The 26,729-nt window shown below is 36.8% G+C and overlaps 1 protein-coding gene across 3 annotated transcripts in view; it reads left to right on the top strand.

Moving 5' to 3' along the window:
* Positions 1-26,729, top strand: part of CPNE8 (copine 8) — a 224,155-nt gene that overhangs the window by 66,657 nt on the left and 130,769 nt on the right. For 2 of the 3 annotated variants that reach the window (XM_036082452.2, XM_036082455.2), the window contains exons 5-6: positions 5,751-5,790; positions 22,485-22,561. In XM_036082452.2, coding sequence (XP_035938345.1) covers positions 5,751-5,790; positions 22,485-22,561 — 117 coding nt within the window. The remainder of the gene's footprint in view (positions 1-5,750; positions 5,791-22,484; positions 22,562-26,729) is intronic. The other variant, XM_078075878.1, reaches the window with a different exon arrangement.

The following is a 26,729-nucleotide window of genomic DNA, read 5'->3' as shown; positions in this document are numbered from 1 at the left end:
AGTTAGTATATAAGTTTTGTAGGCACAGACAAAAAGAGGTTATTTTTGTTAGTAATACTACTACTCTTATTCAGAGTTTGTAATAGAATCATATGCATATATAACTTTAACCCACCCAACAAATTTCTGAAGTGGAATTAATCCATTTTTGTAAATGAGAAAACCAAGGCCCAGAAAGTGTAATATGTTCAAAGGATCAGATTTTGCCTAAAATAGTTTGTAATTAAATGCTACAAAACCTGAATTTCTAAAATTTTAGGAAGTCTAAACTGGGATATCTTTATTTTTGCCTTAGTTATTTAATACTGATTAAAGTATATGTTTAAAGTATTCTGCTGCACATTGAATATAATAATATGATAGAATATATTTAATCTATCTAAATAAACAAAAGTAAGACTGTCTAGGAAATCATTATGTTTGATAGGAATGGGAGCATGTTACATCATTTCATCTGTGTGACAAGAAGAAATAAAGTGACAAAAATTAGTGTAGGTAATTGATATGTTTTAACTTCTTCAGCTTTCTCTTTTCTAAAAATTATAGTAATTTTCACAGAAATTATGTTATGTTCAAAATGTGAAAGCATGGGCGCCTGGGTGGCTCAGTTGGTTAAGCGACTGCCTTCGGCTCAGGTCATGATCCTGGAGTCCAGGATCGAGTCCTGCATCGGGTTCCCTGCTCAGCGTGGAGTCTGCTTCTCCCTCTGACCCTCCCCCCTCTCATGCTCTCTCTCTCTATCTCATTCTCTCTCACAAATAAATAAATAAAATCTTTAAAAAAAATGTGAAAGCATATTGCAAAATTGAATTATGTATCATTTTATCTTTTGAATGCATTTGGTTAATTTCAGCTATTTGATTCAAAGAGCTTCATTTCAATTGTATAGCATCTCTGAAAAATTCAAACAATTAGGGCCAGAGAAAGGGATACCTGATTATCAAGAAAAGCAACAAGTATATTCTTAGTTCATGTAGTATTTTTGCTATCACTTTTATTAATTCCTTTTTATTTACCATGTACCATGAGAAAATCTCACATAAAACCTTTAACCTTAGCAGGTTTTCTTTTTCTTTTCTTTCTTTCCCTCTTTCTTTCCCTCTTTCTTTCTTTCTTTCTTTCCCTTTTTCTTCGTGATTTTTTCCAGCATATCTACCCAAATAAGTGTGGAAAACACTGTATTTTTTCACTAGTTATGTGTATCTATTTATTCATTAGTATACCTAATTATTATTTTTTCTTTATTGAGGGATAATTGGCATATGATAAATTATACTTATTTAAATTTTACAATTAGGTAAGTTTTTTTTAATTATGTTTTTGTTATGTTAATCACCATACATTACATCATTAGTTTTTGATGTAGTGTTCCATGATTCATTGTTTGCATATAACACCCAGTGCTCTATTCAGTATGTGCCCTCTTTAATACCCATCACCAGGCTAACCCATCCCGCCACCCCTCCCCCCTCTAGAACCCTCAGTTTGTTTCTCAGAGTCCATCGTCTCTCATGGTTCATCTCCCCCTCCGATTCCCCCCCTTCATTTTTCCCTTCCTGCTATCTTCTTCTTTTTTTTTTTTTTAACATATAAAGTATTATTTGTTTCAGAGGTACAGGTCTGTGATTCAACAGTCTTACACAATTCACAGCGCACACCATAGCACATACCCTCCCCAGTGTCCATCACCCAGCCACCCCATCCCTCCCAACCCCCACCACTCCAGCAACGCTCAGTTTGTTTCCTGAGATTAAGAATTCCTCATATCAGTGAGGTCATATGATACATGTCTTTCTCTGATTGACTTATTTCGCTCAGCATAATACCCTCCAGTTCCATCCACATTGTTGCAAATGGCAAGATTTCATTCCTTTTGATGGCTGCATAACATTCCATTGTGTATGTGTGTGTGTATATATATATATATACACACACCACATCTTCTTTATCCATTCATCTGTCGATGGACATCTTGGCTCTTTCCATAGTTTGGCTGTTGTGGACATTGCTGCTATAAACATCGAGGTGCATGTACCCCTTTGGATCCCTACATTTGTATCTTTGGGGTAAATACCCAGTAATTGCACTACTGGGTATAATTGGTTTTTAAATTTTGTCTTAGCAATGTGCAATTCCTAGGAAGAAATATTCATTGTAGGCTATTTGGAAAATAAAAACAGGATAAAGTAGGCAATAAAATCATTTGTAACCCCAACCTGCATCTCCCAGAGAACTACAGCGATACTCCAATGCATTTATGACAACATGTCCGCTTGAAGGAACAGCGATGTTGAAGAACACAGTAGTCTGAATTGGCCAACAGACAGATGTAAATGTTTTTCAGAATTGTGTTTTATTTAATCTGTCCATTGATTTCATAAAATTCTAAAAAAAACAGTTAAAAAGAAGCTGGGAAAATGTGTGATGTAAAGAATTGCCTATTATGGAAGGTTTGAGAAAAGGTTTTCAGGAGCCTTTTTTAATTTAACTTTCAATGCTGATAGAAAGTTGTAATGACAGAGAAAGAGAGGGAGAGATAGAATGAATATGTCTTCCTGTCACAACTGGACCAAATTCGTGTAAGTTCTGATTAATCCATAGTAATTATTATTGTTACTTTAATATGCCTGAGATACATATTTAAGATTAGTTTATCAACTGAATTCTAAAATTCTCCTGCCTTTTTGACTTGATGTGTACTTCTTCATTTAAGAGACATGGTCTCTGTCATCAAGCTGTGTATGTATCACAGATAAAGACATAAACTTTGGCATCTATTGATTTTGTTGCAGTTATCACACTGATAGTGGTATTGGTACTTCATAAATCACTTTTTTGTCACAATTGAAAACTATTATTGGCAGAACAACTACACAAAAATGCCTTTGAGCAAGAGGTGTGGGTAGTCACATCACTATATAACATGAGCTGGAGAATAGGAGAAATGAGATACAATCTTTTTCACTCTTGTTTTTTCACTTAAAGTGGAACAGCACAAGGTAGTTAGGAGTCTAGATTTGACTTACCTAGCAAATTATTTTCCTTCTTGATAAATCAAATGGTGATATTTGTGGAATGTATAATGTTATTGTATTTTATTTTTGAAGGATCTCAAGACTTTGAGGAAAGTAAGTTTTTTAAAATTTCTTCCCAATACTGTTAATTCCAGTTTTTCCCATTGGTTAAGGACTCCCTTAACAATGTCAAGGTCTAATTTTGAGAGTTTTCAGTCACTTTTGTTTATTAGAACCATCTTATTTTGTTAATCATATGTACTCTTCACTTTAAAACTTTAATCTCAAACTTACTTCAAAACTCTTCACTTCCTCTCCCCTCAGTTGGAGCTATTGTTTTAGCTACTTGCAGGGGAGCAGGGGCAGAAGAGGGAAAGGTAGATGAGCTGGAAAGGTAGATGAGCTGGGGCTGAGGTGTGTGGGTCTCGTCTCTTCTGAAGAATCTAGACCTTAAAGGTAGCGCAAAGGTAACTCTTCTTCTTCCTCTGTTCTCAGAAGGCTTTTCTTAGGACTGTCACCTGACATTGTCTTTTATTGGCAGCCACAGGCCAGACTCGTAGGTAGGTTCTGCAGCTCAACAGCATCTGACTGGGAAACCAGATGCTGTCTTCTCCTTCTTCAGGCACTTCAGATTTTGGAGTTACCCTTCTTGGCTTTGGGGAGTGGAAGGAACCTCCTCTTGCTGCCCAAGAAGTAGGAATAGCCTGTCACTTTATGAGTCAGTTTGTGGAGAAGGGTCTGACTCTAATGAGAGTGACTCTTGAGCATCTCTGAGCCAAGCATGAGGGGATACTTAGCATCTTTGGTTTTTGGTTGGGGCCTTCGTTGGAATTTCAGAAGTACGGGAAAAACTCTAGTCAATTATCTGTTACCTCTAATTGCAAACATGATCCTTAGGATCCACCCAAGTCAGTTACTGCCAATTCAGTACTCTGGTAATAATATTTCAGTAGTAGCTTCAAGTTTACAGAATTGGCCTGAGTAAATTTAGGCAGTGGGGATGCACCCTCTTAGGGGTAAACTACTTAGCTTTCTGCTTTCCATGTAATCTCTTCTCCTTAATGAAAGTATGCCACTCATACACCTCAGCACACACACACATTTTAACTCTCTAGGATGTAGTGTTTACGTCTGACCTCTGAGGGTGAGGCCCAGAGTGGTCTTGATACTTTTAGAAAAGTTAGAAGGAAAATTCCATGGAAGGAAAACTCATGATAATTTCAAATGCATTATAATCCAGCGTATTACCTAAAGCCCTCAGACGGATGCTGTCAATTGCATAGTTTTGAGATATTAGCATTAAAAAAGCTTTGTTAAAGACAATGAAAGGGGATTGTATTTGAAGATACTTAAACTCTTGGTGATGAAAACATTAACTCCTTTTCTTTTTGCCTCCTTTAACAGAACTGAGCACACCATGTTATTTCTCCCTGGTCCACAGTATACCCTTTATAGAAAATGGTTTCCGATTCTTGGGAAGAAGCCAGCACAGTTATTTTTCACCTTTGATATTGCTGTAGTTGCTAATTTCAGTCTTACTCTTAAAAAAATTGTCTTGCATAAGAAATACTTTTTTGTACTAACATCTGTAGGTTTTCAGTAGATGTTGGCAATGAGCTGATTGAAAATTCTAGGTTACAGCTGTTCGGAGTGATCCGAATGCCCTGATGGGAAGGAGAGTAATTTGCAATTCTTCCCAGGCAGGTATTTTTGCATCACACAATTTTGAAGGTGGTCTATGGTTGAACCTGCTTTGCTAAGGAGTAAGCGAACCTCTGCTCAGCATTGGTACCTTCTGTGAACTCTGTTTCTTTGCCTTTTATTGATTGAGATGCTCTGTTTCTCTGTAAAAACGTTCATGTTATATGAGAGCGAAGGCTTGAATTAACCTTAAAAAAAGGCAGTTAAGTTTTGGTAGGAAGCTATGTGCAAGGAGTGTGAACGGAATCTGATTTGGGAGAAACACTGGAGCCAATACAGATATTTTCCTACTTAAGACTTCAGCGATTTGAGGTTGTTTTGACTATTAGCAATCTTACTTTTTCTACAAATTCTTTAAAATGAGGGGCTAAAGTGATAGTGAGTGATGTTTTCCCAGGATCTTTCTAGGAAATCATTTATTTCCAGTACCAACTGGTCAAAAACAGAACAGAAAATAGTCCTCTATGAATGCATTTCTCTTTGTGTAAAACACATGGTTTCTCTAAGTCCAGTGATTGGGGAAAAGGTAATGTCTGATTACTTTAGCCAAATTTCAGAGTTAATGGTAGCATTTAAAATGCTAAATAAAAATTTAAAATGAACACAAATGACAGCCTGTTAACCTGCTTATTTTTTAATGGTACCCAGTGGAGAGGAATTGCAGTTGTTGGGGAATTTTGAGCAGTATTAGGATACTGTTGATTCACACAAACGAGAAGACTTTTTTGTTTTGTTTTATTTTTACTTTATAAACTTTTTTAACAATGGTACAATTTTCAACTTCCTTATCAAGCAGCAGAATTGTTGACTGAAAATATCAGGACCTCTACTTAGGTTGTGGAAATAAAAGGACCCAGGGATTGTGAATTCTACCATTGGCATATATATGTCAGATTATAAGAAACTTCTAAATTTGCTAGTTTTTCATGATTGATTTGATTGATTATATTATTTACGTTTTCTTGTAAAATACTGATATTTTTCTGTAGCTCTATTTTGTGGAAATAATTTGAGTTTTCTGTTTTAATCTTGTAGGTATGATGTTGATTCCAAGAGCCCCAACCTGTCCAAACATGTAAGTTTATACTTTATGTTTTAATGATGATTCCATAATATAAATTACAATGTCATGATTTATGATTGGTATTTATGTTGGTATATTAATATTAAAGATATATGTCCCCAACTTTTCATGTAATAATTGTTATAGAAAATAAATAGCATTTTTCAAGGACTCTAGAATAACATTTGGAGGAACATATTAAAGCAAAGATATCTTTCGTAGGTGAAATGGATTAATCTTTTTTATTATTTACTTACGTATTTTTTAAAGACATGCTGCCAGTTCCCTGCAGAGTTTGGAGTTGGATCAGGTTAAGCAAGATGAAATAGTGATCCCGTGTCATTTGGAGAGGCTTCACTTCTGAGAGAATGAGAAGTTCTTGGGTGTAGGCAGAGTGATTTGCTACTTCTCCTGTCCTTGTGGTCCATTCGTTCAACGATATTTTCTAAGTGCCTCCTCTTGCTGGCACCATGTCAGTTTCTGAGGGTACAGTATGAGCAAGAGGGACATATAGAGTCTATCCTCAAGGTCACCTACAGTGTCTTTTTCTTCCTTTTGGGTTCTGATTGTCCCTCCATCTACCCACTGCTCTTGTCTCAAGAGCTCTACTCCCAGGCCACAACTGTTCCCTGGGGACATTCCCAGGTTCAGGAGCAGCAAGGGCATCAAAAGTAAGCAGAGGTCTGGAGGAAGGGATGAGGGCGAGATTCTCTGGCCGAGCACTGATGATCGGATCAGCCTGTTGCTTGAACTGTGGGAATGGAATTAGGCCAAGCTAGGAGGAAGGGCTGCACGAGGGCTGAAAACAGCATTCTGAAAGGAGTTTAACCAGGTTCCAAGTGGAATCTGAGTACCTGGATGTAGAATTGGTAGTCATGCCAGGGTTGAGAGGTGAGAGGCTGGGTGGAGTCATAGTCGTGCCCAGAGGGTCAGGGGGGTGAGTATTTTCACTTCTCTATTGTTGTAGCGTATTGATTAGAATATAATTTCCAATATAGTTTGGAGAGGGGTAATGTCATGATTCAGAGAAGAGAGATAACGTTATTCCAAGCTAAGAGGGTGATTTGGGGAAACTGGAAAGCTGGTAAAAATCACATTTTACTGTTCTTGTCCTTCATTGTAAGGAAGCTGTGATACTCATTTTTGTTATGAAGCATAGAGCAGAATCACTGAAGAAGCATTCAAAGAAAAGTCTTTCCTTTTTTTTTTTAAAGATTTTATTTTATTTTTTATTTATTTGAGAGATAGATAGAGAGCACACGCAGAGGGGAGGGGCAGAGGAAGAGGGAGAAGCAGACTCCCTGCTGAGCAGGAAGCCAGGTTGACACGGGCCTCCATCCCAGGACCTGGAGCTCATGACCTGAGCAGATGCTTAACCCGCTGAGCCACCCAGGAGCCCCCAAAGAATAGTCTTTCTGACTGACTTTTCTACAAAATGAAAACGAATACTGTAATAAGCTCATTATTCCCCTTAAGTACAGTTCATTGCAGTTGCCATGTCACCTTCCTGCTTCTCATAAGATTTATAGCATTGTGGCTGAACATTTAAAACTTAACTGCATAGCTTTGTATTGGAAGTTTTCCAAATTCCACTGGAAGAATCAGAAAAAGAATTCTGTTTTCTAGTCAAAATTTCGTTGCAAGGAAAGAAAATGCATTCATTTACCTCACATGTAGGTGGTTAATATTAAAGAGATTTAGGAGCATCTCATAAATGTGATGAGTAGCTTGCCCTTATAGGAACTGCAGCTAGAAACAGGTGTGTGGGCTGGGACTGAGACAGCTGTTTTCTCGATTTCTCTCCCTCTGAGGCCACATATTCTTTCCATTATGATTCTTCTCTGAGCTTCTGTTTTCTCTCCGAAGACCAAATCTCTCTGTTTGTTCATCTTTGTGCATGTAGGAAAAATGAACTCCCCAAACCCTGAGTGGACATAGATTTTCAAGTGCCCACTCTCCCTGAATATAGTTTCTTTGTTTCTCAGTTAAAACTACTTTTTTAGAGGGCACGATAACTGGGCAGTTAAGGACACTTCCATGGGGTTGAATATCTTGGGGGTGAGTGTGAAGGTGGTAACATGTGGTCCTTATCAATGTCATTGCTTTGAGTCCGGGGCAGAGAGTAGTATATGGGATAGGAAGGTACCTCAGACGTGATTAACTATATTTTCCTTAAGTAATCTGTTATCATTATTATTATCTAAGATACATACTATAGAAGCCCTGAATGTACATACCTTTTAAAAACTTTTCTTTTGCAGAATAGCTTTTTATATTTTTCCATAAGAAACACTTCATGTCTTCCTCCTGATATCTTGACTCTGCTTCACCCTCATGCTATCTCCTTTACCACCTTCTTATCACCATAGTTCTTTTCAGAACAGCCTGGGTTTTTACCATCTTACTTTACTGTGTTCTGGTTTTCATTTCTGCTTGAACTATTCTGACATAGGTTAGAGAAAAATTTCGTGGCCTGTCTTCACTTTCTATTTTACTTGAATTCCCCATCATTTTGGACAAAATTGACTGCTCTGTTCTTGAAATCCTCATCTCCTCTGACTTCCACAGAAATGCCTCCCTTGCGGGGGTGCCTGGGTGGCTCAGTTGGTTGAGCGTCCAACTCTTGATTTGGCTTGGGTCATGAGCTCAGGGTCCCAGAGTCCTGCGTTGGGCTCCCTGCTCAGTGGGGAGTCTGCTTCTCTCCCTCTTTCTCCCTCTGCCCCTCCTCCTGTGCACTCTCTCTTTCTCTCTCTCAAATAAATAAATCTTAAAAAAAAAAAAGGAAATGTCTCTTGCTTCTTTTCCTACCTCTGTGTTTACTCATTATCTATCTTTTTTTTAGTTTCTCTTCCTATCCCTTAATATTAGTGTTTCTCCCGATTTTGTTTTCAGTTTCATCTCATCTCACTGTATCAGTTCTCCTTGGGTGATCTCAGCCATTTCCATGCCCTACCCTGATGACTCCCAAGTGTCTGTCCCTCTGTGTACCCCAGCAAATACAAGTTTCCAGCTGCTTGTTAGATATTGCCTGGTAGATATTCTGCAGAAGCCTAAAACTCAAATATATAAAAAATGTATGACCTTTTCCATTCCAGTTCTGCTCCTCTGCTTGTATTATCTATGGCCAGAATTATCATCAACACAGTGTACTTAGAACACTTGGTTGTGTCGCTAACTGCTTTCTGTCTCACAGACCACATCTTGTGAATGACCAAATCCTGTTCATTCTAATGAAGTATTATTTCTCTTTTGTCTTCTTTCCTTTCTTAACTGTTACTTAATTCAGATTCTCGTCGCCTTTCTCCTAAACTATCACATAGTTTCCTATAGTTCCTATGATTTGTATTACCTTACATTTTAATGTAGTCTTTACATTACTTCCATGTTATATTTCTTAAAAATATTTAGTAAGCAATACAGATTTGTTAATAAGTGCATGAGCTTGTAAATGGATGAAGCATTCCAGAAGAGGAAGGAAGTGTGTTTTTGAATTGTTACAAGAATTGTTAGAGATTACTGTCTTGAATTTCTGTTAGAAATTAACAACCAAAGACCTTTCTAATTTGGAAGCATCCAAGTACAGATTTTAGGTGAAAGAGCATATAACTCATTCAACCCAAAACGAGTTCAGGAGGCATTTAGATCAGAGGAGCCAATAAACAAAGTAGGCCTACTCCCTGAGGATACAATTGTTTTAAAGTGTGGTTGTCTACCTGCCAATTTTGCAAAGTGAAATAAAAACTGGAACCTTTTAGGAGAGACTGCAAAGTGCCTGGGCTTGCATGTGGAGAACAGGCACTTAGCTTTCACAAAGGGCATTTGGTAGCAAGAGAGACTCCGTGAGTCAACAATAAGAAAATCCTTTTTTTTTTTTTTCCCCATTCTCATTTCTGATAAGTTTGGCAGAAACCCCTTTCAGGATGACTTTATTTGATTTCCAGTACTTAAGGATCTTGGGTCAGATTCTTAAATTTTTGGAACTAGTAGGGAAAATGGTGATATAATACAAAATTTTACTTTAGATTTCTAACATTGCAAATGAATACAAGGTGAGTGGATAAAGGATCAGTATCCTTTTAACTGATTTTATTAGTGGTGGAAAAGTTCTTAGTGGAGAAACATTATGCTCCAGGCTGATTTACGGAATCCAGGGACAATTTCCTTTGCAGGATTTATCCATTTTATGATTCTCTAAGGAAATTACTGAAATATTATTCCCCTCCACCCCGAAGTGTTAGATCCTGTGAACAGAATCTGGCATTTTGAATTCCAGCCTTGTTCTCTTAAGTTGCTGTTGAACCCACTCATCTTAATGCCATTAGCAGAACTACGTAGCGTACTTTCATTTGCATAATTTAATTGCACCAGCCAAATCATTAATGAAAAGATTAATGACAGGACCATAATTGGTGAATCTAGGATTCTGCTTGGTGTTCTGGACCAGATGACATCAAAACTGTACTTTGTGTACTAAATTTTCATACCCACCAGGCAATCCAAAATGCATTTATTCATTTGGTTGATTCCAGAAGGTACCCACTAAAATTTTTGTTTTAGACATGTTAATGGCTCACTGGATTATTTTGGCCACGAAATACCAGCCTTTAGTGAAGATGTGTGTCTTCTTTAATATGTTTTCTATGTATCATCTATATAAGCTTCCACATGTAGATCAGTTGTATTTGAAAATTTCATTTGAAAGATAATTGTTTGAACTATGAAGTGCGTTTTCTCATAGGAAGAGATTTATAAAGTGGGGCGCAATTTTTTCTTTTTCATTAGAAGAAAAGCCAATTTAACCCATATATAACTGAACTGAATTCTAATGCATTTTCATAAAATCAGGCGAGCAATGAATGTATTTCAGGTGCTGTTCAAGTGCTGAGGAATGTAGCAATGTATAAGACAAACAAGGTCCCTGTCCTAAAACAGTGTACACTTTGGAAATGGGGAAGTGGAGTGGGCAGATTTATTTAATAGAAACTAATGCAAAATGATTGAGATAACTTCTTTTCCTATACACTTATAAGCTACTGATACTGAGAGAGAGTGGCCAATGAACGCTAGCTAGAAGCTTTTATTTCCCTCATCCAGGTGAGATTCTGCACCAGTTCTGGGTATACTTGCAGAAGAGAAGGAGGGTACTATTGAAAATCTAGAAGAAGAGCATTCCAGGCAAAAGGAACAGCAGTGCAAGGACCTTAAGTCAGGAAAAGAACTTGGAATGTTGATGTGACTAAAAGATAGCTACCATCTATAGAGTACTGTGAATGATGAGGGCGGAATGAAATCGTTTGAAAAAATACACAGAATTTAGATGATGTGGACATCTGTAGGCCATGGCTTACAAAAAAAAAGTTTTTAATGGATTTTGCTGGAGGATGATGTAATCTGATTTATATATTTAAATAACAACTGGTAGCCGAAGTGGAGGATGGGGTTGGGAAGCAAGATTGGACTTAAGGAGACTGTTAGGAGGTCATTGAGAGGACATGACCACTGGTTGACCCATGAACTGAACCTGATCCCTCCCTCCCCTGACCTTGACATGTATGTTCTTCCCACTGTTGTGCCCACTGTCCTGTTTCAAGGACGTAGCCTTGAGAGAGTAATGTGTTATTGAGACCATCTGGACTGAATATGTGACTGAACCCTATTAAGGCCCCTATAAAAAAGTCTTCAGATTCTGGCAGGCAGGTGTGGAGAGCTATTCATCTTGCAGCCACCCAGGACAAGCCTCATATATAAATTCCCTTGCTTATTAAACTTGCCACCTACCAGTCTGGAGTGGCTTTGCCTTTTTCTTCAATCTTTCCTTACCCTCCATGTATGGGGGCCAGTTTTAGATTTCACCTGAGGAACTCCCCTGATTGTGAACCAAAAAAAATTAGTAAGTCTTTGTAAGGCTGCTGCAATTTGGCTACATGGTGGGTATCACCCTTGAAGGGCTAAGAAGTGGTCAGATTTTGGTGATATGATTGCTGATGAATTGGATGTCCAGCGAGAACATAAGGGAAGAAGTTAGAATGACTCTTAGGTTAATGGCAAGAGCCACAGGATAAATGGTGTTTAGCTAATCGCAAGGGGCACATTGGGGAAGAAGAGATTGAGGTGGTGGAGCGAAGATAGACAACTCAGTGGTCAAGGCAGGATTATGTTTTTTGAGACCCCAATAAGCATCCAACTGGAGATACTGACTAGGCCACGTCTGGAGAATAGAAAGATAGTTTTGGGAACCATCAGCCTACAGAGTTAGAACTCAGTAAAGTCACCTAAAAAAATTTATATATATATACACACACACATGTATACCTATATATATGAAAAAAATTTATATTGGAACTCAGTAAAGTTACCTAAGAAATTATATAGATAGATAGATAGATAGATTTATATATATACATATACATGTATGTATACACATAGATGTACATGTATACATACATATATATACATACATATATACCTGTATATATGTATCTGCCTATCTATATATGAAAAAAAATACATAAATGGGGAAGAGAATAGAACAGAAACTAGAAACTTTGGTGAAGTGAAGCATTTAGAAATTTAGGGGAAGAACATTAGCCAGAATTATTTTTAGAAGCTGGTCAGGACATGTCACTTTCCAATTCAAACCCTCCAATGGGTTCTCTACACTCTATACTCATGATGGAATTCACAGTCCTCCAAGGGCCCCTGGCTCCCTCCTCTCTTTCCATTCTCTTCCCTGCTCATTCTGCTCCAGCCCCACTGGCCATCTTGCTTTTCCTTGAACACCCCATGCATATTCTCGTCTCAGAGACTTTGTTTTTGCTTTTTCTCCAACCTGGGATGCTTTCATGCCAAATACTCAACATGGTTCTTTTTCTCACATTATTTAGATTTTGACTAAATTGTCACCTACTGAGAAGTCTTTTCAATAATAACTTTCTTTTTCTATGTAAACATGCTTTCAGGTCCTCAATAGATGATGAGAACTAGCCTTATAAGCATATTCAAGATAAAGTATTTATGACTGATGTTTTATAAATGGATTATGTTTCCATTTGCATTTTCAGTAGGGTCTTGTGAATCTTAGACTTTAAGACAGAGATAGGGACAATGCCTGAGTTAGGTTTGATGACAATATCTTCAGCACTCATTAAGTTGTATTAGGTGTGATTGTTTGCATGCAAAACTGGCCCTCATTCAGGCGAGATTCAGTATTAATACTATTACCTAATATCTAATTATCTAAAAATGCTATAATATACTTCATATCATTTATTAGCAATATGTAGTAAGTTTTCTCATTATTTGGCCTATCAACTGTCTCACCATGATTACTGGCAGTGAGAATATTTAACTTAGTTTCTGTAAGCATACTACATTTCTCACTTCTTTGCTGATGAGAACTAATATTCTACATAAAGTGATGTGCTCCCAAAAGGTAAATATTTTCCATAGATTTGTCTTTTCTTTGAATAGTATAGCTTTATTTTTTAATCTGTATATAATATGGTTTGCAATTACTAAATAATATATGTTGTGGATAATTTTAAAAAATTGGTTAATTTAGATCAATGACCATCTACTCATTGTTGGAAGCTTTTATTTTTATTCAGTGACTTACTGAACTGCTTTCATTTGGACACTTAGCAAACAAAGACTATTTTGAAAATCAACATTTGTGCTGGGGGAAAAGAACTAAATACATTCAGCTTTAGAGTATAATTTTGAAATTATATTAGTGACTTAACCACTGATGTCTAAGTTTAGGAATTTTATTAATCTCATGGAGGTAGATTAGTAGATATTTGATTTGTAGATGGATCCATCCTTAAAAACAAAACAAATCCTTGCTTAAAAAAAAGTTGTATTATTATGTTAAAATGTGACAAATTGTTTCTACTAAAATATTGAGTCCAATTGTTTCATGTTGAGTTTGCCTTACTTCCAAAATAGCATAGAGATGTGCCAACAACTATAAAGAAAGTGGAAGTCATTATTGGAGCACAGAAGCACTATGCTGGATTATTATAAATGATTGCCTTTTAGGATATAGTGAATAACATAACTAAGTCACACCTCAATCCTTATAGTGGATGTGATTAGTATGAATTAATTAAATACAAAGGAAGTCAGCAGTATTAACGGAGTATCAGCAATAAAATAGATAATGCCAACAATAAAGTTTCACAGGTAATACAAGCTTTCCTCATCAATTTTTTTCTACAGTGGTCAAAATACTGTAAAAGCAGGAAATTTTGTATCACTTAATTTCTCTTTCTCTTACTGGTTTAGTTAGCATGAATGTGCTTAAGTCAGTTAAATGATCACCAAATGGGTACAAGCAATAAAAGGAGGTAAATCATGAGTCTGTCTTATCAAGAGCTGAACAGTTGACTGCACCCAATTAATGTACTGTATCAAAACTTAGCTGTCAATAAGTCTGTTTAATGTCTTTTAATCTAAATTATCTATTAATTAGAGATACTATATTTTTAGATGCTCCTTGATCACTTCATAAAACAGGAAAGCCATTTATAGATTACCTTTGTAGACCTTTCAGGAGAAATATGCCACACTATTGAATTCTTATGAAATTTTTTATGATGTTGCTAATGATCAAGTACAGTTAATTCACTTTGTGATAGTGTAGAAATCAAAAATTTCACTTACCTTTAATGTCTCCTGGTCACTATACCATTGTTTTAAAAATGTCATCCTTTTACATGAGTATGTTTATATGCATACTACTTAACATGTTAAGATGAGTTGGTATATAAGACACATTTGTATTTTATAATGAAACTTAAATTGAGCATTTGAATTGGCCATAAGTGTAAAGGGGATATAAAATATTTTATTCAAGTAATTATAGTATCTGCAGTACTGGAATCTAGTGGCAAGGGATAAATTTTGAGTATATAGTAATATCCTTCTAACCCCAGGGAAGTAGGGAGGAGAAGAGAAGCATATCTTTATTAAATGCTTACCATGTTCCAAGCATCTGTTCTAAGTGCTTTTCATACATTATCTGCATATACTATCTTATTAAGTGCTTTGCATATATCTTATTTAGTTCTCTCAACAACTTAATATGTAGGCATTATTTATTATGTCTATTTTATAGATCAAGATACCGAGACATAGAGTCATTAGTAAGACTTAATATTATCAGTGGTCATTAATTAGTAAGATTTATATTAGTCATTGGTTCAGCCAGAATATAAACATAAGCAATATAGACACTCATATTTTTCAGTCTTAAGGAATATGTTACACTGCTTTTTAAATAAATAAATAAATGTATGTGTGTATGCATGTTTGTAAAAGGTCTTTTAAAAAGGATATATCAGAATTAATACTGGTACCTAGCAAGCAAGCAAATAAACCAACAAACAGAACCAGTTCCTTTATTGCAAAGCAAACTTATTAATATGTGTGGAATTATTAAAGTACATAGCATTCATGCAACTTTTATGAATATAGATAAGTAGCTAACCACAATATAATATAAAATGTAGATAGAGGAATTGATCAGTAAAAAATGGTATGAAGAAATAATGACGTAATAAGTTTGAAGGAATTAGAATATTATGCTCAAGTGTGCAGTTAAGGACATTCTACTGAATATTAAAAAGAAAAAGAAGAGAAATACAGTTGACCCCTGAACAATATGGGGGTTAGAGGTGCCAACCCTCACACAGTTGAAAATCTGTGTATAACTTTTGACTCCCCAAAAACGTAACAGCTAATAGCCTTCTGTTGGACCGGAAGCCTTACTGATAACATAAACAATTAATACATATTTTATATGTTATATGTATTATATACTGTATTCTTACAATAAAGTAGGCTAGAGAAAAGAGTATGTTATTAAGAAAATCATAAGGAGGAGAAAATTAATTTATAGTATTATACTGTATTTATTGAAACAAATCCACTTATAACTGCGCAGTTTAAACCCATGTTGTTCAAGAGTCAACTGTATATTTGTATAATAATCAGCTACAATCTGATGGTATAGCAATGCTTTCTTGGATTTTGAGCTGCATTATATTAGTAATAAAATTGGATTTAGGTAGTTAATAAGAATAATCCAAAGACTCCCTCTGATGGGCTGATAACTTTTTTGAACTACCTATGCAATGGAAAACTCCTATTATTGTTATAATGCTTTGTGTGCTATGCTTTCTGCTCTTTTCTTGTGTCCTTTACTTTGTATTGCTAGATCTTTCAGCTTTAACAACAGCATACTGCATTCAGGGTCATATTTGGATACTTTTAAAGAGTGGTAGAATGTACCCTATATACTGACAACGTGGTTTATGTACATTTGAATAGATTTCAAAACTAAGCTCTATCTGTGTATTATTTAGATTATAAAATAATAATTAACTGATTTGGCAAATATTTATTAATCTCTTGGTCATTTTGGGGAAAGCCCAATAGTGAATGTGATTGAATGAATTGAAGCATTTCTGAACTGCCAGACACTATAAACTAGATTTGGTCTATGTGTTAAAGCTGTGGAAACATGCCTGGATTTATTACTGGAAATTCTTTTATGACATAATTATAATGACTCATCAACTGGAACACAACACCATAGTAAGAAACAATAAAGCAGTTTGTGTTAGAGGTAATTTTTACTTCTATCTTTAACTACAGACTAAAATATCTAAAAATATCCATTGAAGGACATGCATTCTATTACTGTATTGGGTATAGAAAATGTGAAGCATTGAAATGACTAAATAGATTCAGTAGAAATTTCCAGTGCAAGGCGTAGTTGACAATCACTGTATGCCAGTTTTTCCATTGTGAGTGGTAAATGTATTGCTCGCTAGGGAGTACATAAACAGAGTAGAACAACTACATAAATGCCGTAAATATTTAGCAGCAAAGTGTGCAGTAACTCTGGAGATAATATATAGAGATGCCTACCATATCTTTTTGGTACACATTTTATTAATTTTATTATTTTATTATTTTTTTTTAATTTTTTTAAAGATTTTATTTATTTTGACAGAGAGAGAGACACAGCGAGAGAGAGAACACAAGCAGGGGGAGTGGGAGAGGGAGAAGCAGGCTCCCCGCGGAGCAGGGAGCCTGATGCGGGGCTCGATCCCAGGACCCTGGGATCATGACCTGAGCTGAAGGCAGACGCTTAACGACTGAGCCACCCAGGCGCCCCTGATTTTATTATTTTAATTTCCCTTTTGTTCAGCAGTGATGATATTTGTATGTTCTCTATTTGCTAATATGTCGACGCTAATGTGGATATGCTCAATACTTCTGTTTTGTTTTCTTGAGGAATGGTAGCACAGAACAGCTTATAGCATGCACAGCTACCTATCAGGATCCATTATCTATAGAAGAGTTCTAGAATCCTAGTATTCAGCACTGACTTTCTGCCATGAGACTTAGAGAACCCATAAATATACCTGTAAAGTCTGTTTTGAAATTGGGAAAGACATGTTGTTATTAAGGATATTTAATTCAAATATGTCAAGGCTTTACCTAACATACTTTTTACCTACTTGGAAGCAAAACAAAATGATTTGCACTTTTATGACGGTGTTGTAACTGAACTAATGTGAGTTCGCTCTTTGGTGAGTCACAGATACACCAAGTGGAGTTGTCACACAAAGGAAACTTTATTTACAGCAAATGCGGAGATCATGGGGAGTAACTTCTAAAGTTGTGACTCCCCAGCAAAAGCAGGGGTGGATGGGTTCCTTTTATTTAGCGTTCCGGTGAATATTTAGAAAGGGGAACCTTGTCATCATATGTAGAGGTGGGCATAAGGTTGCATATGCACCTTAAGGAAACCTGCCTGTACAAACATCGTGTGTTATGTTAATGAGGCTTGTGTTCCTCCTTGGGCGGATATTTTAGCATGATAATGAGGTAGAAGTCCTTCACTACATGGTCGATTTGCACATGTGTGAGTTAAGCTCAAACTGGTCTGCGTGGTCTGGGCCTCCAGAGCTCTTCGCCAGGGCAGTCATTAAAGCTTGAGGGGGTAGTTTCGGTTTCCTTCAGGGGATGCTATGCCCGTTGGGTCTTTTTAGCCTGTGTTAAGTGAGAGATAAGCCAGAAAGAACTTACGGAAAAATGTGGGACAAAGGTCAATGAGTACGAGCAGGTGAGCAGTAAAGGTCAGGTCTTGGGTTTAGCTGGTGACATTGTCATTCTGTAAGCCATCAAGTTTCAGATCTAGAGTTATTTTCTGTTTCTTCCTATCTCTACTTCACCCCCCCGCACACCCTGTGCTGATGTAGGAAAGACATTAGGGTTCGAAGCTGATGGCCAAGAAAGAATTCTTGAGATACCTTTGGTGCAAAAAGGTGGTTTTATTAAAGCACAGGGACAGGACCGGTGGGCAGAAAGAGCTGCAATGGGGTCATGAGCAGTGGCCCATTATATACTTTCAAGTTGGGAGGGGGTTAGAGATAGCGGAAGTCTCTAAGGAATTTTGGAAGCAAGGTTTCCAGGACCTTGAGAAGGCTGGCTATTGTTGGGAAAAGGTCATTTATTGCTGTCTGCTAAAACCTTAGTCATGAGACCCTGCAGATATATATTGGTGGGTCATATGCCTGGCAGATGACTGCCAGCATGTATCTTGGGGAGTAGAGATAAAGGAAATTTCCAAAGGAATTTGTATATTTTAAAGTAGACTTAGAGCATCCTGGGGGTCCGGCTAAGATTGCCTTTCGCCCTTAGCAAAGTATTAACATGGAGGCAGCTGCGTCCCTAGAGGAATGTCACTCTGCCTGTTTCAAGGACTTGTCAGTGGGCTGTAGGTAGTAAGGAGATTTAATAATTTCTCTTCTACCTTTTTTTCCCACATGACCTGCATGTGCCAGTATAGTTTACACCAAATCCTGTCACTTTTCTCTGCACTGTTCCTACCACTTGCTACAACTGTAGTTTGAGTCTTAACACTTGGCTTCTTATTAACCATTAGAGTCTTCTGATTGATCCAGGTTCCAGATTTTTCCTCATCCCTCAGTCCATTCTGCACACTGGTACCTGAGTAATCTGAATGAAGCAGGGGACCAAGGTTCTTGTCTCACAGAATCAAAGAATGAATCTCACGGACAAAGGAGAGTGAGCAAAACGATAGAGTTTTATTAAGCAAGGATACAGAAAAAGCTCTCACGAGTGTGAGGGCTCCCAACCAGGTTGCCAGTGAGGGCTTTTCATCTCTGGCCTTTTATTAGGACTTTCCAGGAAACTTGCCGGTGGTTAGGGCAGTGGCCTGGAACTAAACATGACGTTTATATATTGTGTGAGAATCTTTGTTTCTGTGACATCTATGATCTATAGATACGTATTGCTAGGTCTGGTTAATCTTCATGGCAAACTTTTCCTTTGAGCCCTGATTAGTTTTTGTGGTTATTTTTATTTTCTGTGGTTACAATTTAATTAGTAGAAAAACATTTTAACCTAGTAACTTGGATAGGGTGGTCTAAATTTTCCTGATCTCTGTCTTTTTTCTGTTTCAGTGTCTGCATACCTGAAATACCTTCAGAAAGCCTAGTTGTCCCCCCTGCCACCCCCCCCCCCCCCGTTCTTTACCTACCTAAAAGTCCCATCCTTTCCCTATTCATGAATGCACTATTCTAATGGTATCCCTGCATTGCTAAAAGTCTTCCAGTTGCTTCTGATTATCCTAAGGCAACTTTTTTCTATGTTTGTTTTTGCCCAGCCAACTGGATCTTTCACCATTCTGGCTCTTCATCTTCAATTCTGCCCCTTACTTGAGGCCCACTCTTTTCTCATTACATTCTTGCCTGATCTGTTCTCTAGGACTGTGTCAGGGAGGAAAAATAATTCTCCCTCTACCCTTCAAGGTTCTTGGCTGACAACCCTCTGTAATGAAAAAGACAGATTAACAGTAGAAAAACAAATGAAAATTTAATAATTTATCTCCTGTAAAATGCCAAGAAAAAAATGAGTAACTCCCTGAAGTGGTCCAAATCTTATACCATGTCTAGCTAAAGACAAAAAATATTGGTGGGTGGGGAACCAGTTATGGGAGGGAGGTTTTCAGGCAAAGCATGTTAAAGAGGGCATGGTTTATGCAGATTGAAGTCTCTGCCTTCTCCACTAAGAAGAGTTCCTAGAGATTTAGTACCCCCTCTACTTCCTATACCCTTACAAATGGAAATTTTTCTTATAAATGTAAATATCTCCTACAGAGGGGTAACTTCTAGCGTGGTTTTCTGAGCTTCTCCTGAGTCTACTGCTTCTCTAAAATAATCCTTCTGCCAAAGAGGTATATCTTGGGGTCAACAGAGCCAATTCTGTTCTTTCACTGGAATTGTAACTGAACTCAAGGGGTTCACTGCCTGGGGTGCATTAAATTGAACACAACCCAAGGAAGTGTTGAAAGTGAAGAACTTTTTATTACTTGTTGCAAGTGAGGAGCTAGAGACAGCTGTCAAAGCACTGTCTCCCCCTGGGGTGAGTACTGGAAGCTTTTATTCAGTGTACTGGGGGTGGGGGCGGCGGCTTGCATATGCACTACATACACATTAGGGAGTTATACGTATTCTATTATTTAGGCACTTTGGTTCAATTGCACGTGCCTAGCATGTCAACATGCTAATACATGTATCTGTGTTAAAAAAAATGGCAGAACACCCCACCTATAGGAGTAGATCTGAGTTTTATAATGAACTAAAGGTAACTACAGGACAACTTCGGTGGGGCTTCTGCAGGTCCTCAGCTCCAAAATGGCTCAAACCGGCCCAAAATGGCTCAGATAAGGCTATCAGGTGAAAGAAACACCTACTAAGGGGCCAACAGATGAAACCCCTAGCTGGCGTGGTATCTAAATGGGGAATCTCTTGATTGGATGGGGGCCCCGAAATGTGGGCTGACTATTGGGTGGAAGCTGGTGGCTTGGGAGGTCCAAGAATTCACCTGAAGCAGAACAAAGGAGATAGAAGTTTATCGAATACATTGCAAGGGAGCAGCGACCAGAGAGAAGAGAGGGTATCTGCAATGAGCCAGTAGATGGGGGCTGTTTTTAAAGGGGGAAGATGAGGAGGTATGGGGACATATGGAATTCTGCCTTTTTTGGTAACTGTGCCTGGTTGTAAGTAGCCCATTGGCCAGTTAGGGCCTACGGTTATTTGGAGGTGGGGCTCCTGATGGGCCTGTCTATTCAGCCTGGTGGGATCTGAGGGCCCTTTCTACATTCCTTTGCTCCAGTCTGTTTGCCTAAAAGTGGCCTCCACAGCTGGGTGTCTCTTTGGTGGGAATGGCTGTTTTTTTGCAAAGCAAAACATACTCCTTCCCTGCTTTTGTCCTTCCCCCCTCTCTACCCCTTCTCTTCATAGCTTTTAGCCCTCAGATCTGAGTAACTTCTCATTGCATCCTAGCTAACAGAACGTCCAACTCTCATCTCTCCATGATCAGATTCCTACTTGGCTCTCAAGGCTTACTGCCTTTGGGAAATGTTATCCTGACTATCCTACTCTCCAGTGTGGGCTTTTTTTTTTTCCTTCATGAGACTTAGAGCACTCTCCCCTTCTTTTATTTTTTTAAATGGAATACACAGTTTTTACTTTTGTGACTTGTTAGGCATTTGAAAATTTTATTTATTAAAAACTTTAAACAACATTTTGTTGGCCTTCATTTCTGTCCATCCTTCTTAGAGCTTCTCGTGGACTGGTTCACTGTTCAATTTAGGGAGATCTTTCACCTTTTCTTTTAGGGGATTCGAATCATATACAGACTGAACTAGAGGGTGTGTCTCTCCCTGAAATACTTCCATATTTTCTTGACTCATATATCCAGATGATGTTGGAACTCTTATTTTATTGGCATGTGAAATTGCATTGTATTTATATTTAAATTCTTAGGGAGCATAGTAATCTAGAATTGGAACATCTGGGTTATTCCTGACTCTGCTACTTACTGACTGCTTAAAACATGAAAAGATCAACCTCCTGTATGAGTAGGAGTTTCTTTATATGTGAAATGGAGATTAATAACAGACCTTTCATTTTGCAAGGTTATTCTGAGTCCTGAAAATAAGTGTAAGATTATACTTGAAAATAAGATTCATCTAGCTGTACATAGTGAACTTTATAATCTAATATACTTAACCTATTTTTAGGTGCTTAATATATGCTAATATTAACTAATGCAATAACTCATTCATCCTCAAAACTACTCTGTGAGGAGGACTAGTACATGTTAGCAGTGAGGAAATGGGAGAGCTTAATTAATTGCCCAGTCCCAGGTAATCAGTGGCAGTCATGGAATAGACACCTGGCCATGTGGCTTGGGACCCCTCCTGTGGCCACATCTCACAGCCTGTCTGAGCTGGTCACAGTTTGCCTCCTCAGCCCAAAGTTTGCTAGGTTCAGAAGCATCCAAAATCAAGCCAGTTGTGAATTTAGATCCTGGAACTTTATTCCATGTTTGTTGTAATTTCAAAAAGAAAAAGAAAAGGAAAGCAATGTCTTGCTTACTTGCAATAACAGGTCTGCCGTGATAAAAAGGACAAAGGGCTTCGCATACTTGCAGGAAAATCACATGCTAAAATGAATGCATATTGAGCTTATTTTACTTACTATTGGAGGTGAGAGAATTCGGTATTTCAGCAATGAAACCAATGCAAATATGATGTACAAAATATGTAGTGTAAAGACAGTTTGAGAACTTACGAGCTTTAATCCTCTTATCTATTTTAGGACTTTCTGGGACAAGTGTTTTGTACATTGGGGGAGATTGTTGGTTCTCAGGGAAGTCGCCTGGAAAAGCCAATAGTGTAAGTATTTTTTAATCCAGACAAAGAAATGTTAACCCTTCAGTTTTCATTTTGGTAGTTTGGAATTGATGAATATGTGGTTGGAGACCAAAAGTGGGTTTGAAAATCTCACTGAGTTTTGTCTTCTAACAAATAGTTCTGACGTGTTTGTAGAGAATCGTTTATATTTCAGCTGTCACAAAAATGTTCACAAAATGAAATGAGATTCAAAAAAGCAAATGTATTGTTTTCCTTTTGGGTATAGTATTACTTCTTAGGTTTTAAGAATTAAATGTTTTGAAAAAGAGACTTTCCTCCTTTGGGCCAGGGACTATTTGGAGCAGCATTCTTTATACCATATGCTTAATAAATGCATTTTTAGTGATTGAGATTTTAATAATGATTTTTATTACAAAATTGGCCTGTAAAAAAGAAAGTAAGGGTATAAATGTTACGAGAAAGCCATAACTCAGAATTATGTATTCTTCCTTCACTTTCAATCACTGGGATCATGTTTCATTTTCAGATCAATTGCGTGGAGTGATCCTATTTTCTCTAGTTCCAAATAAGACAGAAAACTAATTGCAGATATATTTTCCTAAATCTTCCCCCTCACTGTCCTCCTTCTTCCTCCATTCACCCCAGCTCAATTATTTGGATTCAATGAACTGTTCATAAAAATAAAATGATCTAGGAAAAATACGAGAAAATTGCGGCGCTAACCACAATATCCAAAGGCTTGGGGGAATTTTGAAGTGTATATCTTCAGCATTCTTTTAAGAATCTCAAACTCATTAAAATAAATGTGTCAAAACTCTCTAAATCTATTCACCTTTGACATTCAAATACTTGAAATGTCCAAGGCATCGTTCTCACATTAGCTGTATAAAATTGAACTTTATGCTTGGAGTGTTCTTCTTAGGCTAATAAGAAGTCTATGAATTCTCACTTCTTTTATTTAACTTGATTTTCTTAGAAAATTATTACTGAGTGCCAGTTTGGATACTTTTGCATATCAATGCCTTTTTAACATTTCTTTCATGTGTAATTTGTTTTCATATCATTGTAGAATTTGTAAGCTTATGATTCAAATATGTTTATGCGCACTTTAATATGTCAGTAATAAGTAATCTGTAAAGCAAATGCAAATATTTTATTAAATATATATAATTGTTATTGTATTGTTGGGTCTAGTGACTTAGGCCCATGAAAATTCTTGGAAGATCACTAAATCACCCTTTTTGCTGAAAAACAAATCAATCATATATACAATACCACCTTAAAGATGCCTTGAATATTCTTTGAGAGAAAACAAAAGCAATTAAAATACAGAATTCTTATTTCAGAGCAACAGAATAGAGATTTTTATGGAACTTGCACTCATATTTTTAAATTGGTCATTGTACTGGTTATTTTTATCTGGTGTTATTTTCTCCATAAAGGGAAATTATAACTCTAATTTCAGAAACTCTTAAATTACATAGATTTTTTTCCCAGTAGAAGATTATTTTTATGTTAGTCTTGAAACATGTTAAAAAATTGACATTATATTGGTTGGGGGTGTGCGGTAAATAGAATATAGTGTGAGATGTGGTTGTTGTTCAGCTGATTCAACAATTCCCTCTAGACAAGACCAACAAAAACACACTCAGGGTAAGGGGTGAAGATATCTAGAGTCATGATTATGCAAACATTGGGAGTATTTACTGGCAGTTGATTTATGATCATCTTACATAATCAGGAAAGATGAGATGACCTTTAGATTTTTCCTCATTCCTGCTGAGGATGGGGTGGCATAATTGAGATAAAGCCTTGGAAACCTGTTTAGGCCACATGAAGCTGTTCTAACTACCCACTTTGCTTCATCTATAGGGTCTTTTGTAATTTAAGCAAGTTTATTGAAAGTGTTGATATTATATCTGTCTTATTGACAAAGGTAGAATTCATTCAGTTTTTTAAAATATATGTAACTAATGTTTTATTCAACCTTTGACCTTACTGGGCAATCCTCTCAGGCAAATAAATATTAAGAAAAGGGTTAAAAGGTAGGCTTACTGTTTGAGCAGTGAGAGGGTGTTTATTTTTGTTTTTGTTTTTGTTTTTAATTTTAAAGTAAATTTAACTAGGTGGGCATGGGTTAGTATTAAATGGGAAATGAAATGTAGAGCTTGAGTGTAGCAAAGAGATTGGAGACAAAAGAAAGAAGCAAAGAATAAAACTATAAGAACTGCAGTGTGATGGCCTATTACATGAGGGAAACCCAATTAGATACCTGAGATGAAGAGAAAAGAGGAAAGAGATGAGAGAGGGAAATCAAATAGGCAAGACTAATCAAAAATAGCAGAGTAAAAATAAATATAACAAGCTTGCCAGTGGAATGATATTTTTGATTTATTTATTAAAGCACCCAGTAATATACTCATGTGCTCTCACCTGAGCAGTCATTCCATCCCAGGTGAACAATGGGAAAAAAATACATTTTGTTGTAATCCACCCACCATCTTGTTTGAGAAAATATTACCTTTTATTAAAAACACTAACTTAGAGAGAGTCAAGTGTCTAGAGACGGGAGAACATGTAGATGAAAGAATAAAGTCCACTGGGCTGAGCATGCTGTCTTGGGCTGTTGGAAGTTCAAGTGCTTGGAGAGAAGGTGCATCTTCTGTTCAAATGGCATTTTATTCCCCTGCCTAAACCTCAAATGAAAAGCAATGAAACTCATTTATCATTTTTGTTTAAAAGTGTAGTTTGGTTGAGGAAGAGAGTGAAATGTTTGCGTGGAAGTTTTATCTTATCTGCCCATAATGTCGGAGTAGCCCTTCAAATCAGGTGGTCCACTAGATGGATACTTTCAGATTCCACACTCATTCCTGTTCACTGACATTTTTTTCCATGTGCTTGATTTTTCAAACCAATCTAATAGACAGATGGTAGGGAGAGATGGGGAGGTTGGAAGGCATGGGATACTTCAGTGGAGGAGAGAATGGTTTTGGAAGAAAGGACAGAGTCAGGGAGAATATCAGAGATGATACAAGGTCAGGGAAGTGTTTTCTCACAGGAAACTTGACGACAAACATAACTTCTAAAGGAAGATACCATGTTTTATAACATAATGTAAATATAGTGGAATATATTTTTTGTTTTGTTTTGTTTTTAATATGGTGGAATATATTAAAGCATGGCAGAAACAATGAACTTCACACTGGGAAATAATATGTATTTAACAGCTAGCTCTTATATCTATTTCTCACAGTCCCCTCTGCCTCTTCCTGCCCCATCCCCTCCCCCACTCCCATCTAGTGAACCTGCCCTGGTCAGGGCTTAAGCTATCTAGTTAAAGATAACATTGTAAGATAGATGGTCACTAAACATCCCACTGTTTTGCATGGTTGGTTCCTCATAGCTGGAGATAGAAACAGAATTTGTACACTCTCCTGTTGCAGCCATTACTTTAGCCAATCTTGTTAAGGAGTTGGAGGATTTTTCCTATCTGGATGGATCTAGGCTTTGGAATTGGAGCACAGGACACCTCCTGAGGTGCATAATCCATCTGCAATTAACAAAATTGACTCATCCTGAATTTAAAAAGTCTCCCTGTGTCCCAAATGTTATTTATCTTAAATAGCATTATCCAAGTGATTTCGGGCTTATTTACCAATTTGTTTTAGATTCGAGATTTATTTTCCAGTCAGTTTTCCATTTAAATTTTAAGTTATTCAAAAGATTCCATTGTTTTCTTCCCTTTAAAAGGCCTAATATCTCCTCAGAGGTAGGCTTTTAAAAATGATGGTAACAGTAAAATTTGGAGATTTAAAGCAGATATACTAGAGCTTTATATTATTTATTATTAACCAAGCCTTTGAAAATTAAGTTATATTTATTACAAAGGAAAAATGGATTTCTAGTACATAGCCTCATGCTCTATTATAAATACAGAATTTGAATTTAAAATCAAGTCTTATTTTCTGTGCTTCAGTTATTGTCACTTTAAAAAATAGATTTTCTTATTTCATTATGAGAATAAAAATTATTTTTTAATATTTTGTAGGAACTTAGGTGAATTTTTTGGAACTGATGTTCAAGAATTTTTAATTTACTTTTTAATAACAGCTTAAGATTTTCATAATTTCCAACAGTCTGTTCTGTCAATTCAAGGTCTGAGCAAATTTGGATTCTGGTTTTGAGCAAA

This window comes from Halichoerus grypus, chromosome 6, assembly GCF_964656455.1.
Source record: "Halichoerus grypus chromosome 6, mHalGry1.hap1.1, whole genome shotgun sequence".
Classification (NCBI taxonomy): Eukaryota; Metazoa; Chordata; class Mammalia; order Carnivora; family Phocidae; genus Halichoerus; species Halichoerus grypus.
The sequence above is the reverse complement of the archived record's forward strand: the minus strand, read 5'-3'. Positions and strand labels throughout refer to the sequence as shown.